The sequence below is a fragment of the Capra hircus genome, chromosome 3 (assembly GCF_001704415.2).
Source record: "Capra hircus breed San Clemente chromosome 3, ASM170441v1, whole genome shotgun sequence".
In the NCBI taxonomy this organism is placed as follows: domain Eukaryota; kingdom Metazoa; phylum Chordata; class Mammalia; order Artiodactyla; family Bovidae; genus Capra; species Capra hircus.
Window position 1 is genome coordinate 31,372,252 of NC_030810.1, and position 21,295 is coordinate 31,393,546.

The 21,295-nt window shown below is 40.9% G+C and overlaps 1 protein-coding gene across 1 annotated transcript in view; it reads right to left on the minus strand.

Annotated features, from left to right (window-relative positions):
- The window catches only part of C3H1orf168 (chromosome 3 C1orf168 homolog), a 79,121-nt gene extending 58,037 nt beyond the window's left edge, over positions 1 to 21,084 (minus strand). Inside the window, 3 exon segments of the mRNA XM_018044659.1 lie at positions 13,880 to 13,913; positions 16,136 to 16,297; positions 20,337 to 21,084. Coding sequence (XP_017900148.1) covers positions 13,880 to 13,913; positions 16,136 to 16,297; positions 20,337 to 21,084 — 944 coding nt within the window.

Below are 21,295 nucleotides of genomic sequence, written 5' to 3' on the forward strand. Positions count from 1 at the left end.
GTCTAATAAACTTTAGTTGATATCTAAACTCTATCAGGAATGCCTGAAATAGGAAAATGTCAAATCCATAGAAAACTGAACAAAAGGATATGAAAGACATCACAGAAGAAAAAAATTCGTCATTTACAAAAGCAAATTTGAAGTCTTATGGTCAACAGGAAGATGGAGCCAAGAGAATGAGAATCTCATTTACATCCGTCAGTTTAGCAAGAATCCCCCAACTGGAAAAGCACAACATTTGGCCAGAACACGGGGAAACTCTTTATACTGGTTTGAGAGGACAGCCACTTTGAGAGATAAGTTTTCAATACCTATTATAGTAGAACTGAAGTTTCTTATTATTATTTAGCAATTTCTACTTTAAGTAAATAACCTAGAGAAACTTGCTTATATTCACCTGGAAATACATAAGGATGATCACTGCAATATCATTGGGAAATGTGAAGATAAGAAACAATTTCAATATCCCTCAATCAGAAAATACATGAATTATGATACATTCAGAGGTTAAAGAGCCTGCCCACAGTGCAGGAGACCTGGGTTCGAACCCTAGGTGGGGAAGATCCCCTGGAGAAAGAAATGGCAACCCACTCCAGTATTCTTGCCTGGAAAATCCCATCGAGGGAGGAGCCTGGTAGGCTACAGTCCACAGGGTCACAGAGAGTCGGACACAATGAGTGACTTCACTTTCACTTCCTTTCACGATGAAATATATATAGTATGCAATTATAATGACTAAACTAGTTGTACATGCATCAGCATAGATAGGATATGAAAACAGCTTTGAAAAATTCAAGTTTCAGAAGGATAAACAAGATGCTGTGCATACAAAAATGTAAAATTCTGTATCTTTAACAGACATCTGAGTTTGTAGCTGAAGAATAAGAAATGAAAATGGATACACTCTAATAGTCACAGTTGGAGTTGTTCTGGGAAGAAACAGGACTAGGGAGTGAAAGAAGAGGGCTTCCTACAACTGTATCTACAGCGAACGGAAAATCACTTCTTCACCTGGATGTGGATAGGAGAGAGACAAACGAATCACCCGTAACCTTTCCACCACCACACAAGTGAGCTCTTTTCGTTTTGGTATTCTTCCAGATTCCCACCCTATTTCTGTAGTTATAGACAGTGGAAAGGCTGGACTTCCTCCTCTGTTTCCCTACATTTTTTTTTTATATTATAAGCGTATTCCACTCGATTCCCTATCTATATTTGACCACTTTGGTTATTTCAGGTTTTTCTTTCATAATCTCTGTAATATTTTAAGATATGGATGGACAGTTGATTTTGCTGAAGAGGAAAAATTGTGAACTCTAGTGCATCCGTAATTTCTTCCCTCACTATTTTGTTCCCTTCCCCCTGCATAAAATAATCGAGAAAAATGTTCTTAAATTATAGACTATGCCATGCATCTTATGCTCCAGTGACCTAACAATCTCCATGGGTCTATGGTAAATTAACTTTATTAATTAGAAACAATTTGTGGAAATGTTGAAAGAAATGTCTAATCAATTTCTTGGACTACTTTTGTCAGAAATGAATAAATATCTGACTTCAGATAATCAGAAAGAATTTCAACAGAGCATTAAAAAAATCATCTTTCAGATCAGTTGTCTTTATAGAGAAGCAGTCCTAGCATTATGTTAAAACAGAAAAAAGACACTGTACATGTATTTAAACTTCCCTTTCTGCCATCTGAGAATGTCTTTTATCTTTTTCCTGGTCCATTAAAACAAGATCTGAGATACACCTTGATGTAATATGACATGGGTCAATATAATGAACCTGGATTTCTGGGAAGAAATAATTCTATAATTTAAATATATCTATGCTTCAATTTCTTTGTTTCCACATTTATTACAATATTTGTGTACAGTCTGTATCTAGGACTTTAGACATCATTGGGAGGCATCACAGAATTACTGACACTCGGAGCTTGGGGTCAGACAGATTTGAATTTGAATCCTCTCTCTTCCATTTTCTAGTTTTAAAAGTATTGAATACATACCTTAAATCTTCAGTTTCCTACTCCACAAAACAGTAATAATAAAATCTACTTGAAAGGTATACTATAGATATTGAATGAAATATCTGCCCTCTGCATATAGGCATTCCATAAAAATTGTGCTACAAATTTATTATATTATTAAAATTACAGTATTTTTTAAAAGAAGTGCTGAGGTTTGCATTTTGGAAAGTTCCTTTTATTACTTGCATAGAGCATCAGGTTTTTATCTTTTTTCTGACTTTCTTATAGAAAACCTCTAGTAATTTAAACATTGCATAATAAAATATGAATGCTTCTTAATGATACCTTCAACCTTATGTTCCTGGAGAAATAAGAACCCTGTAAACGCAGTGGAAATGTTAAAGATGACTTGTGAAAGCAAATATTTTCTAACTGTATTTGGACCCTTAGAAACCTATCTTCTAAACAGATTTTTGGGCTCTCAGGATGAAACACAGACTTGTGACTTCCTCTTGCGAAGTCCACTCCTGGGCCACCATCCTCCTTTGAAGAAAACCTCTGTATCAGACTGTACATGCTAGGAAAGCAGCTCACATAGCATATTCAAACACCAACTCACTTCGTCAAACAGTGAAGTTTTCCACGACAGGATCAGCTGCTAATTTTTGAGGGTACTACGTGCTGGACACTGTACCTAGATTCATCCCATCCACCTCTCACTGGTCGTGTGATCTCACTGGTTGGGTCACCAGCAGTTCAGTGGTGGAATAACTGAGTTAACGTGGGAAATGCCTGACAGGTACCTTTCCATGCTCACCTTCTCCTATGCTACACTGCACGAGGATGAGTCAACAAGTTTCACTGCAAGACAGTTCCGGAAAATCTAAAGAACCTGAATTGAAATAGAAAAGACTGAGACTTAATGACAAAACCCGTGTGCCCTGCTTTTCATCTGTTTTATTAGGGGTGTGGACCTAAGTTGAAAATCCAACTTATTCCATTTTTTTCGATGGTCCACCAGTTCTAGAAGTAGGAAGAAGAGTTGTAGCTTAGCCAGCAGCTGCTCCCTGGGACATTCTACCGGTTCCTGGTGACAAGGAAGGATGAGACCATCTGATCTCTCAATTACCCAAAGTCCCAAAGTGGAAAGTTTCTGTCTCCAATAAATACTTCTTGTAAGACTAACCTCCCCATAGGCTTTTACCCTAAGAAATTCCTGAATGAAAGAATTAATTCTTGAATCAAATGACTGGTAATTAGAATACAAACAACGGCATCCATTCTATCTAAACTGGATCTCAAAATGCATTTGTGCGAGGTTTACAAAATTGCATGGAAAAATTTTTATTTAAATTTTTCCTCATAAGCTATTCCGACCTCTGTCTTCTAAATATTAGATAATGGTTAAAAGATGAAGTAGTTACCAGAATGGCTATAAGGAGAGACACACTTCTGGAAATAGAGGCTTTTTGGGTGGAATCTCCACACCTCTAGCCAGCTTTACCTGGCTGTGACCCTGCATACATAATTGGATCCAAGTCTCTTTTTCCTTTAATCCTGTTTCTGATGAGGATGAGCTGATTGTCATTATGCTGGGTTTAGCACAGTGCTTGGCACACAGAGTTCACTACTTCCATTTACAGTAACATTTACCACCATTTCCCCTCTGCACACATTAACCACTTGGACTTCAGCTTCTACTGCCTCTATCACCAGTTCTTCCACTTCCACCATTTTTACAGAACACACACACACACACACACACACACACACACACACACACCTCTACATATACATCTTTGTATTTGATTTTACTATCATTTTACACATGAGTTTATGTAGCCTATATATGTGTATGCACATATACATGTATACCCATGTGTGTATGCATGCCCAATTCCTACCCCTGCATGCTTCACAACTTCACAGATTCTACTGTGACTGTACAATAGCATCAACAGCAAACAATGTCATTCAGCTCTGGACGCTAGGTATTTGCTTCTAGTTCATGAATGGGTAAGTCAACTCTCTCTACATAAGGGCCACCGAAGTACTGTGACTAAAGGGATGGTTAATTTTATGTGTCAACTTGACTGGTCACAGAGTGTCCTGATAAATATTATTTCTAGAACTGTTTAGAGGGTGTTTCTGGATGAAGTTAGCATTTGAGTCAGTGGGCTCAGTAGAGCAGACTGCCCTCCCTAATACAAGTAGGCAATCCATTGAGGTGTGAACAGAGGCAAAAGAGGAGGAAAGAGGAATCCACTCAGTTTGTCCTGGCTCATCTGCTGATCTGGGTCATGTCAACTCATCTTCTCCTGCCCTTGGACTGTGATTTATCCCATCTGGTACCCTGTTCTCAGGCTGTTGGACTTGGAATTATACCACTGGCTTTTCTGCTTATAGATGGCAGATCATGGGACTTCTTGGCCTCTATAACTGTGTAAGCCAATTCCTCATACTTAATAAATAATGAAATATTATATATGTAATATATGCAATCTAATATGTAATGCATAAATACATAAAATACATACCCTACTGGTTCTGTTCCTCTGGAGAACCCTGACTAATACAATGACCTTGTAAATGTTATTAGAGTAATCTCAGTTTCAGGAGTAATATTATTAACTTTGAAACTACTTTGTCAAACCACTGGTCTCATCTGTAAGGAGGGCATGTCAACAATAATAAGAGCTAATAACTTTTATTCCCTTACTTTGTGCTAGGCACTGTCCCAAGTATATAACTCAATTTATTTGATTCTCAATTGACCCTATGAAGATACTATCACTCTTTCATGTTCAAATGAGAAAACTGAGGCACAATCCAGGTCACAGAGTAGTAAGCAGCAGAGCAGAGATTAGAAGCTAGATATTTGAGTGCAGAATCTTGGGTCGCAATCACTCTGTTGTAGAATTTCTCGGAAAAATAAAAGTGCCAGCTGAGGTCAAACAGAGCATGAACACTCCTCTGCAATGGAAGTCAGTGCAGGAGGAGGTCATCGGCACACACTGCAGAGAGGACCCAAGAGAACTGAACAAACTATGAAGCAAAGCCATGACGAGAGGCCATCGTGTGCTCTGAAGACGGGGACGCACAGAAGCGCCGAGATTCCTCACTCATTAACTCACGTGCCCTCATTCCCTCAAGCTCTATTCACGCTAATGTTACATACTTCTCTCCTTGAATCCTCTCAGTAGCACATGTGGAAACTGAGGCTTGAAGAGCTTCAGTAACTCACTCAAGACAGCACCACTGTGGGTCAGGAAAAGAGGCCTTCTAATTCCTAGTCCATTGCTCTTTTCCTTGGAACTACAGGAACAAGGAAAAATGAGAAATGAAAATGACGAAGCCCAGAGTGATGGTGAAGGTCACGGAGCTTAAAAGTGGGTTTTAGACGATATTTTTCAAAATTTCGTTAGGCTGATCCAACGGTTTCACAGATCAATTCTTCTGTATAGCAGTCAGTATATGGGGAACATGTGACAAGGCAGTTACTATATTTCTCTGTGCCTGATATTATCACTTATAAGAATAGTATTACTTACCCTTAATAGTATTACTTAACAGAATCAATGAAATCACTGATGAACTTAGGAACGACTCTTTAAACACACCCTGACTTCTACTAATGTAACCACTAATTTCTCAATAATCCAGTGGCAACTTTCACTGCGTGAATAAAAATGACCCCAAGCCCTCATTTTTATTATTAAGGCCAAGCTTTAAAATACCTGAATTTCAGAGTGTCTGCTTTGAGGTAGGATATCATATCTGAGAGCATTTGTTTTAAGAAGTGAAAGGCAGGGTCATCCCCTGAGCTACTGTCTGGCTTTCCTAGGAAACAGACCTCCTGAAGCCGGCCACTGCCTGCAGCCCTAGACATTGTTACAGGCAAACCCTGCACTCCAAACACATGACAAATTGCTGCCGTTTATCAAGTGTTTACAACATTGCTGGGAACTTTGTGGAATTATAGATACATATCTTGATCCTCACAGCAACCCAAAACAGGTAGGATTTATTGATTTCTCCATTTTCCCATGTGAGGAAATCAGAGGCCCAGAGATATTAAATAACTCTTCTAAGATCACACAGCTAGTGTGGAGCTCAAAACATAAACCTAAGGCTATCTGACCACAAAGCCTATGCTCTTAACTCCTTATAACACACTCCTTCGATCTTCTTGTTTTCAAGTATTGCTGTGTTGTTCAATTTTTAAAGATCTCAAAATTATGTAGCTGGTAAGAAAGAAGTATTTGATTCTTTCCCTGCTTTCAGAGAATTTATAATTTAGACAGAGAGCTGAACTACACCCAAGAATCTAGAAAATAACAAAAACAGACTGTATATAATTGAGTCTCAAGCTAAGAACCATCTGAGTCCATTATATTATTCAGCCAGTATTGGCTGAACTATTATTACATGCTACGCAGACTGCCACTATGCATTCTAATTATGCCAAGTTACTGCGGTTCCTCGACACATCAGGATGTTTCTTGCCTCTGCGCTTTTTCTTGTGTGGTTCCCCTGCTTGTAACAACCTTGCCTCCAATGTTCTTTCCACAAACTTTCACTTATTCTTTTATTTTTTTTTCAGCTTGGTAATTTTCCTTTATTATGATGACTAACAAGTGAATAGGCCTTTTTTTACACTACTTTTTTTGTTGGAGTACAGTGGCTTTACAATGCTGTGTTAGTTTCTACTGTACAGCAAAATGAATCAGCTATACATATAAGTGTATCCTCTCTTTTGAATTTCTTTCCCATTTAGGCCACCACAGAGTATTCAGTAGAGTTCTCTGTGCTATACAGTATCTCTTACTTATTCTTTAAGGCACTAATTAAGTATATCATTTTTCTCTGGTCCTTCAACAGTTTATTCTCCATATAGCAGCCAGGAAGATCTTTTAAAAAGATAGCTTAGACAACCTTGCTTATGCTATTTAATTTAAAAATAACAAAACAATGTTAATTCATGTTGATGTATGGCAAAAATCATCACAATATCATAAAGTAACTATCTTCTAATTAAACAAAAAGTAACAACAAAACCATTGAATGCCTCATGTGTATGATCTCAGCCCTAGCAACCTCTCCAAACTCCTTCCTACGACCCTCTTTCTCCCTCATTGCACTCTAACCACACTGGTCTCCTCTCTGTTTTACAAGGATGCCCTCCTCTCTTCTACATCAGGGACTTTGCAAATGCTGTTCCTGCTTCCTGGAATGTTTCTGTATGGCCAGCTGCCTCTCAACCACTAGGTCTTACCTTAGAAGTGTGGCCATGTCAAGTTATTTAGCCTGTGACTCACGTTTTCCCATTTATAAAATCTATAATCATTGTATCTACTTCTTAAAGATTGCCACAAATGAAATCATTCACATCCTTAGAATGGACACTATGTTAGCGTTGACTGCAATTTCTAATACTGTCACGGTTTCATTGTTGTCACAAAGGTTCCCTAGGCTATCTGCCTGTTTCTACCTGCTTCTTCACTATATGTTATTTACACAGCAACCAGACTGATCTTCCCCAAATAAATGTCAGCTCACTACCTGGCTTCCCAATGCATTTAGAGCAAACTCCAAACTCAGTCCATGGCTTCTAAGAATCACCACTACCACTGCCCTAGCACACTGAGTTTTAGCTCTACTCCTTGCCTTTCTCGTTCCTGAAACTCACTGAGAGTGGTTCTCGCTTGAGAGTGCACCCCGGCTGTCCCTCTCTTGGAACATCTTCCAGACCTCCATGATGGGGGCCCAAATGTCACCACTTCAGGAAGGCTTTTCCTGATGGTCCTGCACCTCCTTGGTTTCATTTCCAATCCCATTTTATTATCCTAATACGCTTTTTTCTTTATAAAAGTAGACTCACAGACACAGAAAACAAACTAGTGGTTACCAGTTGTAGGGGGAGGGTCAATACATGGGTGGGGAAGAAGGAGGTACAAACTATTGGATGTAAGGTAGGCTACGATGATATATTACACAACAGAGGGAATATAGCCAATGTTTGTAACAACTGTAAGTGGAGTGTAACCTTTAAAACTTATATATGTATTTTTCCTCATAGCATTTACCACTGTTCAAGTAAGAACTACAGCCGTATCTTATTTGACCACCGTGTCATTTCTGTTATCATTGTTTTACTTGAGTGCCTTAGGAAAGGCATTCATCCCCTGGGATCTATTCTTCCTAGTCATAACATAGCTCCTAGACGTGATCACATAATCTGCTCAGCCCTAGAAGACACTTCTATTCCCCACTCTGTGTGGGGTAGAAATACCAAAAACACAAACCCAAAAGTATGTTCCAAAGTACCAGGTTGAAGGAGGCCATCTAGACATTGAAAACAGGTTTATATTATCTTTTAAAGACTACTGTCAACATGAAAATCAAAATTAAATGTTTGGGAGAGAATATGGTGGACTCCTAAAATCTACCCACAGACCCTCACATGAGAGAAACATTGTACTATCTGAATCTATTCTCTTGAAATAAAGAGCTTCTCTGTTAGTGTCTGAATCAGAGATTTCCTGACTCAGGACTCCCCTCTGACTCTTAACAGGACAAAAACCCATAGTTATAGCTAATGAATAAAATATTAGCCAACAGTCAACTCTGCTAAGTACTGACATAGACTCAGAGCTGATTGCTGCCCTGGGACTAACCTGCTTTGCTCACACACACAAATAGAAGCTGCTTATTCAAGAGGCATGCCAACTAGCTTGGTTTGCGTGAAAGAGTGATGACAAAGGATAAACTCCAAAGAGTCATTTCATTAATGTGATATTAATATTCTAGAGAGAAGAAGAAAGGGTGAGGCCAAGGGTTGAAGAAACTAAGATTCATTGATCATCTTCTGTGTATTCCCGAGCTTTATATACTCTATATCATTTAGTCTTTGTGACAATCAATGAAGTAAATATTACTATGTTCACTTTAGAGACATGCATATCAAAGCTTAGCTGTTCACTGACTTGTATTAGAGGCAGGGTTGAACCCATGCTAATTTGTCTCTGGGCCTGTACTTGCTCCATCACACAATGCTGCTTATATGTAATACACAGTATAAAGGGGCTTAGAAGTAAAAATGGCTATTGTAAATGCATTGAGTTCCTAAAAAGAGGATTACAAAATATATCTGCAGAGATACAGCAAAAACATAGACCCCTGTTTTGTGAATAATGGTTAAAAACAATAAGAGTTTGAGATTAGGGAAGAATGTAGTCCTTAGATATTTTAAAAAACATCACGTAAAGAAAAAATAAAGGGACTTCCCTGCTGATTCAGTGGTAAAGAATCACTATAGTTATAGTTAGCTATAACTAATCCTCATTAGCTATAACTATGGGTTTTTTCCTATTAGGAAGAGTCAGAGGGTAGTCCTGAGTCAGGGAATCTCTGATTCAGACACTAAAACAGAGAGAAGCTCTTTATTTCAGGGGATGCAGGTTCGATACCTGGTCAGGGAACGAAGGTCCCACATGCCTCTGAGCAACTAAGCCCTCGTGCCAAAACTAGAGAGGTCGTCAACTGAAATGAAAGATCTGAAGGATGCTATGAAGATCCCATTTGCCACAACTTAAGACCCAATGTAGCCAAATAGATAACAAAAAATTTTTTTAAAGAAAGGAGTAGAGAAGGCATCCATTGCATCAATCAGTAGATCCAGGATAGATGATTGAGAGTGTAGAGTAAGGAAGTCATTTCTTTTCCAGCCCAACTTCAAGGACTTTTGAATAAACAAACAAATGTGTGTGTGGGCACATGTAAGATATTTTTTATACACTGCTGTGTTCTCAGTGTAGTCTCAATATAAGAGCACTTGGCATATGGTAGATGCTCAACAAATGTGTGTCATATGAATAAAATCTGCCCTCCCAAAAGAAAAACACTGAAATCTCCAGGCAATGAGCTCCCCATCAAAGGATTTTTGAAGAGAATAAGGTTCTGAACATGAATCCCTGCCCTTGGTGAGAGGTTATATAACAGCCAAGCAAACTTTCCTCAACACTCTCTAGACACTTTGTAATGCACTAAACACTTTAAAACTATTATTTCACTCAACCCATGCCACAACTGCATGTGTTAGGAACTATTAATATCCCATTTTACATAAGTAAAACTTAGGTTTGCAGAAGTTGAGACATTTGTCCAAGACTACATAAACGTTAAGTGGCAAGACTGAGATTTAAAGCTCAGATTTTTGTTGATATTCTGCTATATGGCCTGTTGCATCAGATAATTGCCAGGCCCCCTTCCAGTAATGAGATCTGACATATTCTATTTCTAATCTAATATCTTCATTGATGATTAATACCATGAACATGGAAGATGTTCTTCCTAAACAAGCAGCAGTTTCCATGGAAGTTGTATCTAAGAATGCTCAGCATCATGGCATTTACTTGTTCAAAGTAATTTCTTAGCATTACAAGATAAAATTCAAAACCCTTAGCATGGCACTTAATGTATTTCAGAATTCAATGTCGTGTCTTACTTTTCCACATCAGCATCCTTCTGTCTGTTTATATCCTCTTCTCTGCCACCTTGCTTTCAATCATGTTCTAGCTCTATAGTGAACATCCATTGCTCTGTCCTTCGGTCTGTCCAGCCATCCATTCTTCCATCTACCTACTATAAGCCAAGAATGTCATTATTTCTGGGAATACTACTCTACCCTCACCTGCCTTAGAAAGTGAAAGTGCTAGCAGCTCAGTCATGTCTGACTCTTTGCTACCCCATGGACTATAGCCCGCCAGGCTCCTATGTCCATGGAATTCTTCAGGCAAGAACACTGGAGTGGGTAGCCATTCCCTTTTCCAGGGTATCTTCCTGGCCCAGGAGTCAAACTCAGGTCTCCTGCATTGCAGGCAGGTTCTTTACTGTCTGAGCTACAGAGTCTCACAAAAGGGAACAAATAAGTAGCCCTATGTAATCCTGACCTATCATTACAGGATACATTTCAAGTTCTTTTTACTTCCATGAAGCCACACCTAAGTATTCAGGTCCCTCTTCATCTCTTGTCTTTCATATCATCACTGAAGTATAGCGAGTCTCATTTTAGGTGAGATTAAGTTTTAAAGTCAAAGGAAACTGTTTAAAGTCAAACTGAAACTGTGCTTGTAAATCCCTTAGCAAGAAGGTGTCACACCAGAGACTGACCAGTTTCTCAATACTTGCCTATCAAGTTTGCCCCACTGCCCCGCATGTTGAAATGGATGATTAAAATGCCAGAGAAGAAGTCAGCTTAGTCCAGAGCCAAGCTATAGAGAAAATGCATATCGAGCTGAACACTACTATCACAGCACACTCATAATCACACTGAGATGCTCATAGTATTCAAGGCTGGAGGGAAGCAAGACCAACTTAGAGCACAGCAGAAGTACATTGTCCCCTCAAACTGTGACACTGGGGCCCACGTTCATAGAGTAAATAGTACAGATCATCTCCTGGGCTGTCTAATTTTTTCTCTCTTTCACACAAACGCACATAGAAGGCAGCTGACTTACCCTGTGTCATCACTGAACTCTTTCAAATAGGCAATTGAACTAAGGGTTCCCAAAGCACATGAATTTTATCTAGCTCCAGGCAGTTTGTTCCTTGTTGAACCAGATCATCTCATCCAATCCTTGGTGTACAGAATCCTCCATTATTTGGTTCCTATCTCCCTCTAACAACACATTCCTTCCCATTTCTTACTATACTTTCTATACTCTAAACTCAACTACTTCAGTTTCCAAAAGAAAACAGGATACTCCACACTTTTAGGTTCTGCTTATGATGTCTTTTCCTGTGTTTTCTGACAGATGTTTATCCTTAATACTTAGTTCAAATGTTGCATCTTCACTGTTAGGTTGATTGAATTAATGCCTCTATTCTTCATCCCTTCCTAGATCCCTGCCCAATGCCATGTAACCGTTCAGTGTTTCACTCTAACTCAGCATTTGCAAGATTGCCTGGACAGCCTGAAACATATGTGCCAGGCAGTTGAGCCTAGCCCAGATCAACTGAACCCATACTCGCTGTGTTTACTATTGTTATATTGTTATTATGTAGTATTATTGTAGTAATAGCGAACTGATATGTTTTCTATTAAAAAAAAAAAACTTCCCTGACCCTCCCAAGGAAAAGCGATCTCCACATTTTTGCAGCCTCTGAAACTTGTACCTTTCTCTATTATAAAATGTAATACATTCTACTATTATCAACATTTAATGAGTGAATAGGTAGTATGATCATTTTTAGGTTTAGTTTTCCTTCTAAGACTGACCTTCTTGAGAACAGGAGCATCTTTGTGAAGGAGTTAAGGTGGTACACTCAAAACAGTTGGGGCATATCTATTAGTACAGCCATTATGGAATACGGCATGGGGTTCCTCAAAAAATTAAAAATTGAAGTGCCGTATGATCCGGAAATCCTACTCCTCAGTATACACCCAAAGGAAACGAAAACAGGATCTGAAACAGATACCTGCACTCCTATGAAGACTGCAGTATTACTCACAATGGCCAAGATATGGAAACAACCGAAATGTCTATGTACAGAAGATGTGAGAGATATATATATAATGTATATGTGTGTATAGTAGATATGTGTGTAAATGTGATAGATAACAAATGTTAAAGATACATGAATGTCATATATTATAAATGTGATATATGTGTATGTATATATAAAGATGGATATATATAGATATGGAATATTATTTAGCCTTGAAAAGAAGGCCATCTTGCCATTTGCAACATGGATGAACCTCAAGGGCATTATGCTAAATAAGTCCGAAAAGACAAATACTATGTGATATCACTTATATGCGGAATCTTAAAAAAATAAAATACCTGAACTTGTAAAAGCAGAAAGTAGAATGGTGGTTAGCAGAGACCGAGGAGCGGGGAAACTGGAGGTGTTAAGAGTATAAACTTGCAGCATAAATTCTGGAGACTCAGTGTACAACATAGGGATTATAGTTTTAAAAAAATGTTCTATTATAAACTTAAGCTTGCTGAGAGACTAGAATTTTAACTGTTTTCAAAAGAAATGATAATTATGTAAGGTGATAAAGGTGCTAGCTAGTGTTAGTTAATGCTACCACAGTAACAATCTTGTGAAATATGTGTATTGAACCAATATATTGTGCTTTCGAACTTACACAGTTATACATATCCATTATATCTCAGCTTAAAAAAAATAGTTTGGGAACATGTGGGTTAGAATCATGGCTCTGCAAGTGGCAAATTTTCTGAGCCCAAGTATCTCTAGCTATGAAATGAAAACAGAGCCAGCAACTTCGCAGCCTTCTTGAGAAGAGGACGCGAGAACCTCAATATAAAGTGGTCAGCTCAACGCATGACACATCAGAGGGCACAATACTCAGACTGACACTTCCATGGCAAGAGTATTACAATGAGTGCACCAAAGCCAGAAAGTCCTTCGTCCCATCGATAGTGAAGTTGCTCAGTTGCGTCCGACTCTTTGCAACCCCATGGACTGTAGCCTACCAGGCTCCTCCGTCCATGGAATTTTCCAGGCAAGAGTACTGGATGGGTTGCCATTTCCTTCTCCAGGGGATCTTACTAGCTGCCCACAGCACTCTGTAGCCTCTAATCCGATTTATTACTAGGAGGCTGATGTTTCAATTTACTGAGCCCAACTGTACCGTAAATAAAAGGACCTCAGAGACCCATCTTTGCAACTTAACATCAGCACAGTTGTTAAATGCAGTTTATTTAATCTCTCATTTAATCAAAAGTTGCAGTTGGTTGCAATTTGTTATTTCTTCTTCTCCAACTCTTCTGAGAAATACAGACACCTGACCTGTGCTTATTGCCTGCTTTGGGGCAGGCTAAGCAGCCTTGTTGATGGGCTGCATTGCTGCACAATTAAGAAATGGGTACTCACCTCACTGGAGGCAGGTTGCCTTCTTTCGCAGCTTCTGCAAGAGCAAGAGGCAGGGCAAAAAAAAAAAGACATGTTAGTGGCAGTCTGTTTAAGTGAACTGTTTGTACAATGACCTGACCCCGTCCCACCACCAAAGAAAATGTAGAGGTGCAGCTCACCTGCCCCACCCCAGCACCCAGGGACTGCCAGGGACTGCATGCAGGATTCACACACACTTTATGGTGCTTAGCTATGACTGCAGGGTCTTTATATTAGACTTTTACTTCCTTGGGCCCCGAAACTTCTATGGGATTTATCTCTTAATTTCTTGTTTCTTTACATTTTTTTTTAAATTAAACTTTCCACTTTGAGATAATTGTAGGTTTACATGCAATAGTAAGAAATAATACAGAGGGACCCCATATACTCCTTACCCAGTTTCCTCAATGGTATGAGACCTAGGTTGATGTTCTTGTTTTCCCTTTGCCCTGTGGGTGTTCACTAGCTCTAACAGCACTTGTTGTAACTAATCTCTTGTTTCTATCACAGAGTCCGGCAAAGAAGAGTGCAGCTGCTCGACGCATGCTTGAGGTAATGGTAGGAGTGCCTTCCTTGAGCATTTACTGTTGTGCTGGGCACTGTTCAGCTTTCCCAGGCCTCATCTCATTTCTCCTTACAATCATCCTACAAGAGGAGTGTCACTATCATCCCCATTTTACAGATAAGGACAATGAAGCTCAGCGGGTCCCACGACCAAACCTAAATAGCCAGTGATGAGGGAGCTGGGATTTAATAAAATTTAATAAAATGGGGAGCCCATTTTATTCCCAAAACCTTAGTCCTCTGTTCTCTGACAACTTTTTTCTCTTTCAGAGAGATGGTTTGAGGCCTGAATTATTTAATGTTTATAAAAATCAAACCACCCTCTTTGATATGGAGATAGCCATATTATCAAAGTATACTTAGAAGAGCTCTATTTCTCGTTACAGAATTTCCTTTTGGGATATGACTTAAGGTAACTTTCAGCAGTGGTTCTCAAAGCATGGCCCCCAGACCAGCTATATCAGTGTCTCCCAGTGAACTTGTTAAAAACGTAAATTCTCAAATGCTCCAAACCCAGACCAGACTTCCCCAATGGCTCAGCGGTAGAGAAGCCACCTGGAATGCAGGAGACAAAGGAGATGCAGGTTCGATCCCTGGGTCAGGAAGATCCCCTGGAGGAGGAAGTGGCAACACACTCCAGTATTCTTGCCAGAGAAATCCCATGGACAGAGTCTGACAGGCTACAGTCCAAAGAGTTTCACAGTCGAACAAGACTGAGCGACTAAGCACAAATCCAGACCAGTTGACTCAGAACTCTGGGTTCAGGCCCAGAAAGCTATATTTTAACAAGTCCTCCAGTTGATTCTGATGCATGCTGATGTTTGAGAACCACTGAGTTAAAGAAATTTCACCCTGAGGTTGCCCAAAGCAGTCAAATGAGCAATCAGCAAGCTGAGAAGAAACGAATGAAGAATTAGCTCTTTCAGTGTACTGTTCACTGGTGCTCGTGGCCACAGTAAAAAAAATGCTAGCACCGCAATACACATCACCCCACAGTGTACGTGCACCTCGTGTTTCATTAGAGCAAATGTGAGCAAAGGTGTTGACAGTGTCAGTGGGATCAGGCTACGGGGGATGGAAGGGGGTGAGAAGGTTCCCTTACATAGCAGAGGAAAACACACAAGAGCACAGAAAGGCTGCCAAGCAGGGACGCTGCAGTCTATGGCACGAGGGCTAGTGGGGGCAGCGGTGGGGCCCTTCAGTCCATTCCTGAACACTGACCACAGTGGCCCAGGGGACTCCCATCAGGATCCCAGGTCAAGTTCACACTGAGTTTCCTCCCTCCGCTCCCTCCCCCTCTCCTACTCCACTTGGCTGTGTTGACAACACAGGCTTTGTAGGAAAACAAAGACTCCCTGCCTCCCTCTTCAGCTACTTTTCTTTTTCTTCCTCTTGGACAGATTCCCAGTGATCAAACGCAAAGCTCTCAGGGGAAGCAGGCTGGCCCAGGAGCGATAAGGGGCCAGTTCCCCCAGATTTGTCATTTCACGGGCAAGCTGCCACAGCCTCTACATGAGAATAAGCAGTGATGGATGTCCAGCCCCACAGAAAAGCAGTTTGGCACCGTCCCCTGGGAGCGGATGCAGCGGGGGGAGGTGACAGGGAGATGGGGGCACGGGAGCCATGACTGCCCTTGGCTGGCTGTGCACCGGCCCTGTGTGTGTGTTTTCTTACCTTCCCCATCGGGCTTGGAAAGAGCAGCTGCCTGCCTCTGGAAGGCCTGGAGGGTCACGACTGGGGGCCTTGGCGGTTTTGGGGGAGGAGGACCCAGGGACTCGACGGAAGGCAGTGGCTTGGTACTGGGGAGTTGTGGATGCCTGACATCCGGCTGTTCCTCTGGGCACAAAGAGTCCAAAATATAGGTTATTATCTCCATTTCATGGTTGGCCTCAGTCTCACTCCCCTCCCACCTATTCTCCAGCCAGTAGCCAGAGTGTCCTGATCAACATGTGAACACAAGCTCACCACCATCCCAGCTGCCCAGAGGATGAAGCTCAGTCTCCTCAGCTGCTGTCCACTCACTCCATCCTTTGGTATTAAAACACCACACAGCATCAGTCTACACTTTTTTTCTTACTACACCTTACCATCCTGCTTCCCCAGCCTTCAGTCCCAACATCTTTTGCTCACACCACTGGCTTCTCAGTTTTCCAGATTTCATAAATATTTTTTGCAGTTTCTTTTTCTTTTTCTTTTATTCTATTTTTAATTCACCTTTTTATTTGAAGTATAGCTATTTTACAAAGTTGTGTTTATGCAGCATAGTGAGTCACATGTTTGTGTATGCGTATGTGTATAAAGTTGTGTTCATTTCAGGTATACAGCAAAATGACTCAGCTTTTATATGTGTATAAGATCCTTTTCTGATTCTTTTGTAGGTTATTACAAGTCCAGATTTGATTTCAAAAGCCTTAAATAGCTCTCAAATATTCAAGAGTTTGTTCATTCCGCCTGATGCGAAGAGCTGACTCATTTGAAAAGGCCCTGATGCTGGGAAAGATTGAGGGCAAGAGAAGGAGATGACAGAGGATGAGATGGTTAATGGCATCACTGACTCAATGGACATGGGTTTGGGTGGACTCCGGAAGCTGATGATGGACAGGGAGGCCCAGCGTGCTGTGGTTCATGGGGTCGCAAAGAGTCGGACACGACTGAGCGACTGAACTGAACTGTTCATGCCATTCTTGTTCTGGTATACTGTTCCCTTACTCCTCCCTTGGTGAACTTAGACTCGTTCTTTAAGACCCTCCTCCAATGATACCTTTCCTGATTTCTACCAGAAAACTGACTCATAATCAACCACTCTTTGTTCAGTATCACCTAGCATATTGTTACCACCTCTCCATCAGTGCTGTGACAGGTGAGAAGGGCTGGTCGATCTTCCCACTGAATGTAGGCTCCTAGAGGGAAGGCACTAAGCCCTAGTGACCTCTCAGTGCCAAGCACAGGCCCGGCATCAGCAGGAATGCGCAATGAGAATGGGCAGATGGGCAGTGACAGCGACTATTCCCTGAAAGGATTCTTCAAGCACTCATGAGGGGACATGAAGAGGAGAAACAATTGGTCTCTTGATTTCCAGGGCTCCAACATCCAGAACAGGTTTCAAGGCTGGCTTTGTGGTACCTGGGCACCTGTGGATTCTATATCCTGTAATTTCCAGGACAGTCCCAATTTTACGTATTTTATTCTTCTGCACTGATGAGCTAACCAACAGAAATTCCAACCTTATATATAAATATTGTATATGCTTTTTACACTGAAAACAGCACAAAATCTTACATTATTCAAGTGCCTTGACTTTTGGTTGACAAAATACAGTGGCTGACCACATGGTAAAACTAAAGAAACTTGGCTAGTGTTTTACAAAAACATCAGTGCGAACCCCTCAAAGCCCTGCTCTCCTCTGCAGTCAAGGAGCAGGGGTCCTTCTAGCCCTACTAGAAGGGGTTACACAGGGCCAAAGTTCCTTTCTTCTAAGACTTGAAGTATAAGCTGCAAAGTCAGAGATTTTAGTCTTTATCAGATAATAGAGAAGACAGTAAAATGAATGATCACTTACTTACTAACTGAGCTCCTAATTTTTATCAGGCACTGTGCTAAGCAATTTTCATGGGTTATCCCATTTGATCCTCCCAACAGCTCTGTCAGGTAGGTTATCTAGACCTTTCTTTCCTCCCATCTCTCCTCGCTCCCATTCATCCTTTCTTCCTCCCATCTCTCCTCGCTCCCATTCATCCTTTCTTCCTCCCTATTCCTTCATCAACAATAATTTACTATATTCTAAGCATTGTTCTAGGGGCTGGAACTAGAGTTAAGGACAAGAAAAGATAGAGTTCTGCCCTCAAGAATTTTCGTACCAATAGGAGGAGGCTGATGATAAACACGCAAACAAATAAACAGATAAGAAAACTATAACAGGGCAGTGATGGGGGACAAATAAGGATTTGGGGATTAACATGTACACATTGCTATACATAAAATAGATAACCAACAAGGACCTACTGCAAAGCACAGGGAATTAAAGTCAGTATCTTGTATTAACCTATACAGGAAAAGAATCTTAAAAAGAATAGAAGTGTGTATATATATATATATATATACACACACACACACATATATATATAACTGAATCATTTGCTGTACATCTGAAACTAACACAATGTTATAAATCAACTATACTTCAATTTAAAAAAAGTAAACAGAGAAAATCACAGCATTCTATTAATTCTATAAAGGAAATAAAACAGGATGATATGAAAGAATGTGAATTCTTGGTGGTGAGGTGATAGACTTTAGATAGAGATCTTTGGCTAGAGAAGGCTTATCTGGGAAAGTGTCATTTGAACTTAGACCTAAAGGTAACGAAGGAAAGATCAAAGAAACGTATTATATAGGAAGGAGGAACAGAAATCATAAGGTCCTGAGTCATAATGAAGTCTGTTCACAAAATAGCAAGGAATTCCAGGATGTCGTCTATTGGCTAGCGAGCCAGGGAAAGACAGCAGGAAGTAAGTCGGAGACATAAGCAGGGACCAAAAGAAGCAGAGCTATGAAGTCAGTAGTAAGTAGTTTAGATGCTATTCTGAGTGGAAGAGAAACCAAATAGGATTTTGTAAGCAAGAGAGCCAGGCAGCCAGCCATCCATTTATTCAAAAAATACTTTCTTGAGAACTCATTGAAACTGGCCTTGTTCTTTTAGGTTCTGGGGATACAACGGTAAAGAAGACAGTTTTTATTCTCACTTAACTTATACTTTACTGAGGTAAACAAATAGATAACAAACTAGATAGGGGTAAGTGAGAGAAAACTAAAGCCATGTAAGAAAAAAGACTGCTGGAGGTGGGTGGCTATTTCAGATAGAGTGATCCACAAGGTCCACACACAGCAGGTGGTACTAAGCGGAGACCGTGATAAAGTGAAGGAGTGAGATGTCAAAGTCCTACAGGAAGAGTGTTCCAGACAGAGCAAGCAGCGAGTACAAAGGCCCTGGGGTGGAACTAGCTTGGCATATCAGGAATGGAAAGAAGGTCAGTGTGGTGAGAGAGGAGAGAGTACAAGATGCTGGCAAGGAGCAAACTGGATGAGCCACAGCAAGTCAGCTGAAGCTGAAATGAGCAGGGGAGTGATGCGGTTGGATTAATGCTTTAGAGCATCACTGTACCTGTGAGCCACAGCAAGTCAGCTGAAGCTGAAATGAGCAGGGGAGTGATGTGGTTGGATTAATGCTTTAGAGCATCACTGTACCTGTGAGGAGGAGCATAGAATACAAGAGGGCAAGAGTGTGAAAGCGTGGAGACCAGCTGGACTTTGCGGTGGTCCAAGCAAGAGATGGTCCGTAGTGGTGCAGACTTGAGCAGAAGGCAGAAATGGAAGCAAGTCAGGAGATTCAGAACGTGTTTTGGTGACAGAGCCAAGACCTTGCTGCAAACAATGATTAGTCACAAACAAAGAGGCAGGGAGGTGGGGTGGGTGAGGGGAATAGAATATGATTCCTAGATTTTTGACCTGAGCAAATAGGAGGGTGGTTGTGCTACTTTACTAAGACAAGGAAGACTGGCAATGGATCGATTGATAGGAAAGGAAACCAGGCTTTGTGAAGTTAAGCAGACTGCCCCAGTTCAGGCATCTTGCAAGAAGCAGAGCTAAAGGATTCAAATCTGGGTTTGTCCCACCTGTCTGTCTATATAATTCCTGGAGATTAATCACTTAATCCAAACCTGAAATTATAATCTGGCAGATAAGCTTAGAATATCTGCGCTAGAGTGTGGGACAAACATTTCCCAGGCCACATATGAGACCACCCATGCCAGTAAGCTCTAAATTAGAAAAACACAGTGATCCCTCCCCCTAGGCCTGTGGGGACTTGATTTCTCACCTGGGGTCTGGCTGGTGAGCTTATTGTCATAGACAGGGTGACAGATGCTCCCTGTCAAGCTCCTCTCAGGACTGGAGTTTGCTCTGCTCTCCCTGCTACATTGAGAAGGTCGGACGGTGGGACCTTCAGAGATGGCACGCAATCTCCTGTGGGCCATCAGGTGTCTGTGGGAAGGTAGGGACTGGGCTTCTTTTATTTCCATATCTTCCCTGGGCTCCTCTGGAGTCGGCTTGATACTTTTCTGCTCTTTTAGATGGAAGGCCCTGCTTCCACAACTGGCAGGGAGAAAGACGGGTGGTGTCTCACTTTTCTGAGATAAAATCTCCCAGCTCCAGAGCTTGTTTCTGAAGCAATCATTCACCATGACTTTCTTCTTATTGGCTATCTCATCATTTGACTGACACACATCTAACAGCAGAGGAGCCTTCTGTGAGCTTACTGCAGAACCAGGAAAACTCAAAAGTTCCAGGTAATTAGAACATTTCTGAGTCTCACTCTTCTGAGCCTCCTTCACCTGCTGGGGTTTAAGAGGCTGGGGATCACCATCAGCACAGTTGGGTGAGTGCTGATTGTGGCTGGATGAGGGGGGTTTCCCACTGGCCAAAGTCTTCATGGACTGTCTGCTTCCAAAGTCTCCCTTTTGAGAAACACCTGCTGGGAATTTGATAGGTCCTGAAAGAGATGATGCATCAAGATTTTGAAATTTGGCTCGAAGTTCCTTGAAGTTTCTTAATCCTTCCTAGAGCATAAAAGAAAAGAAAGAAGCAGCACCATTAGCTGACTTCACTGTGCTTGCTAAGAGGCTCTAGGTGCTGATGTAATGCCATTGCTTATCTATTGAGTAGTATCAGTAATGCTACTGTCTATGTGAGGCAAAGTGAAACCAACCACGTGCTGTTTGAAACACTGCAGGTGTGCCTAATTTCTTCACAACATACAAAGAATGCTTATAAGATATA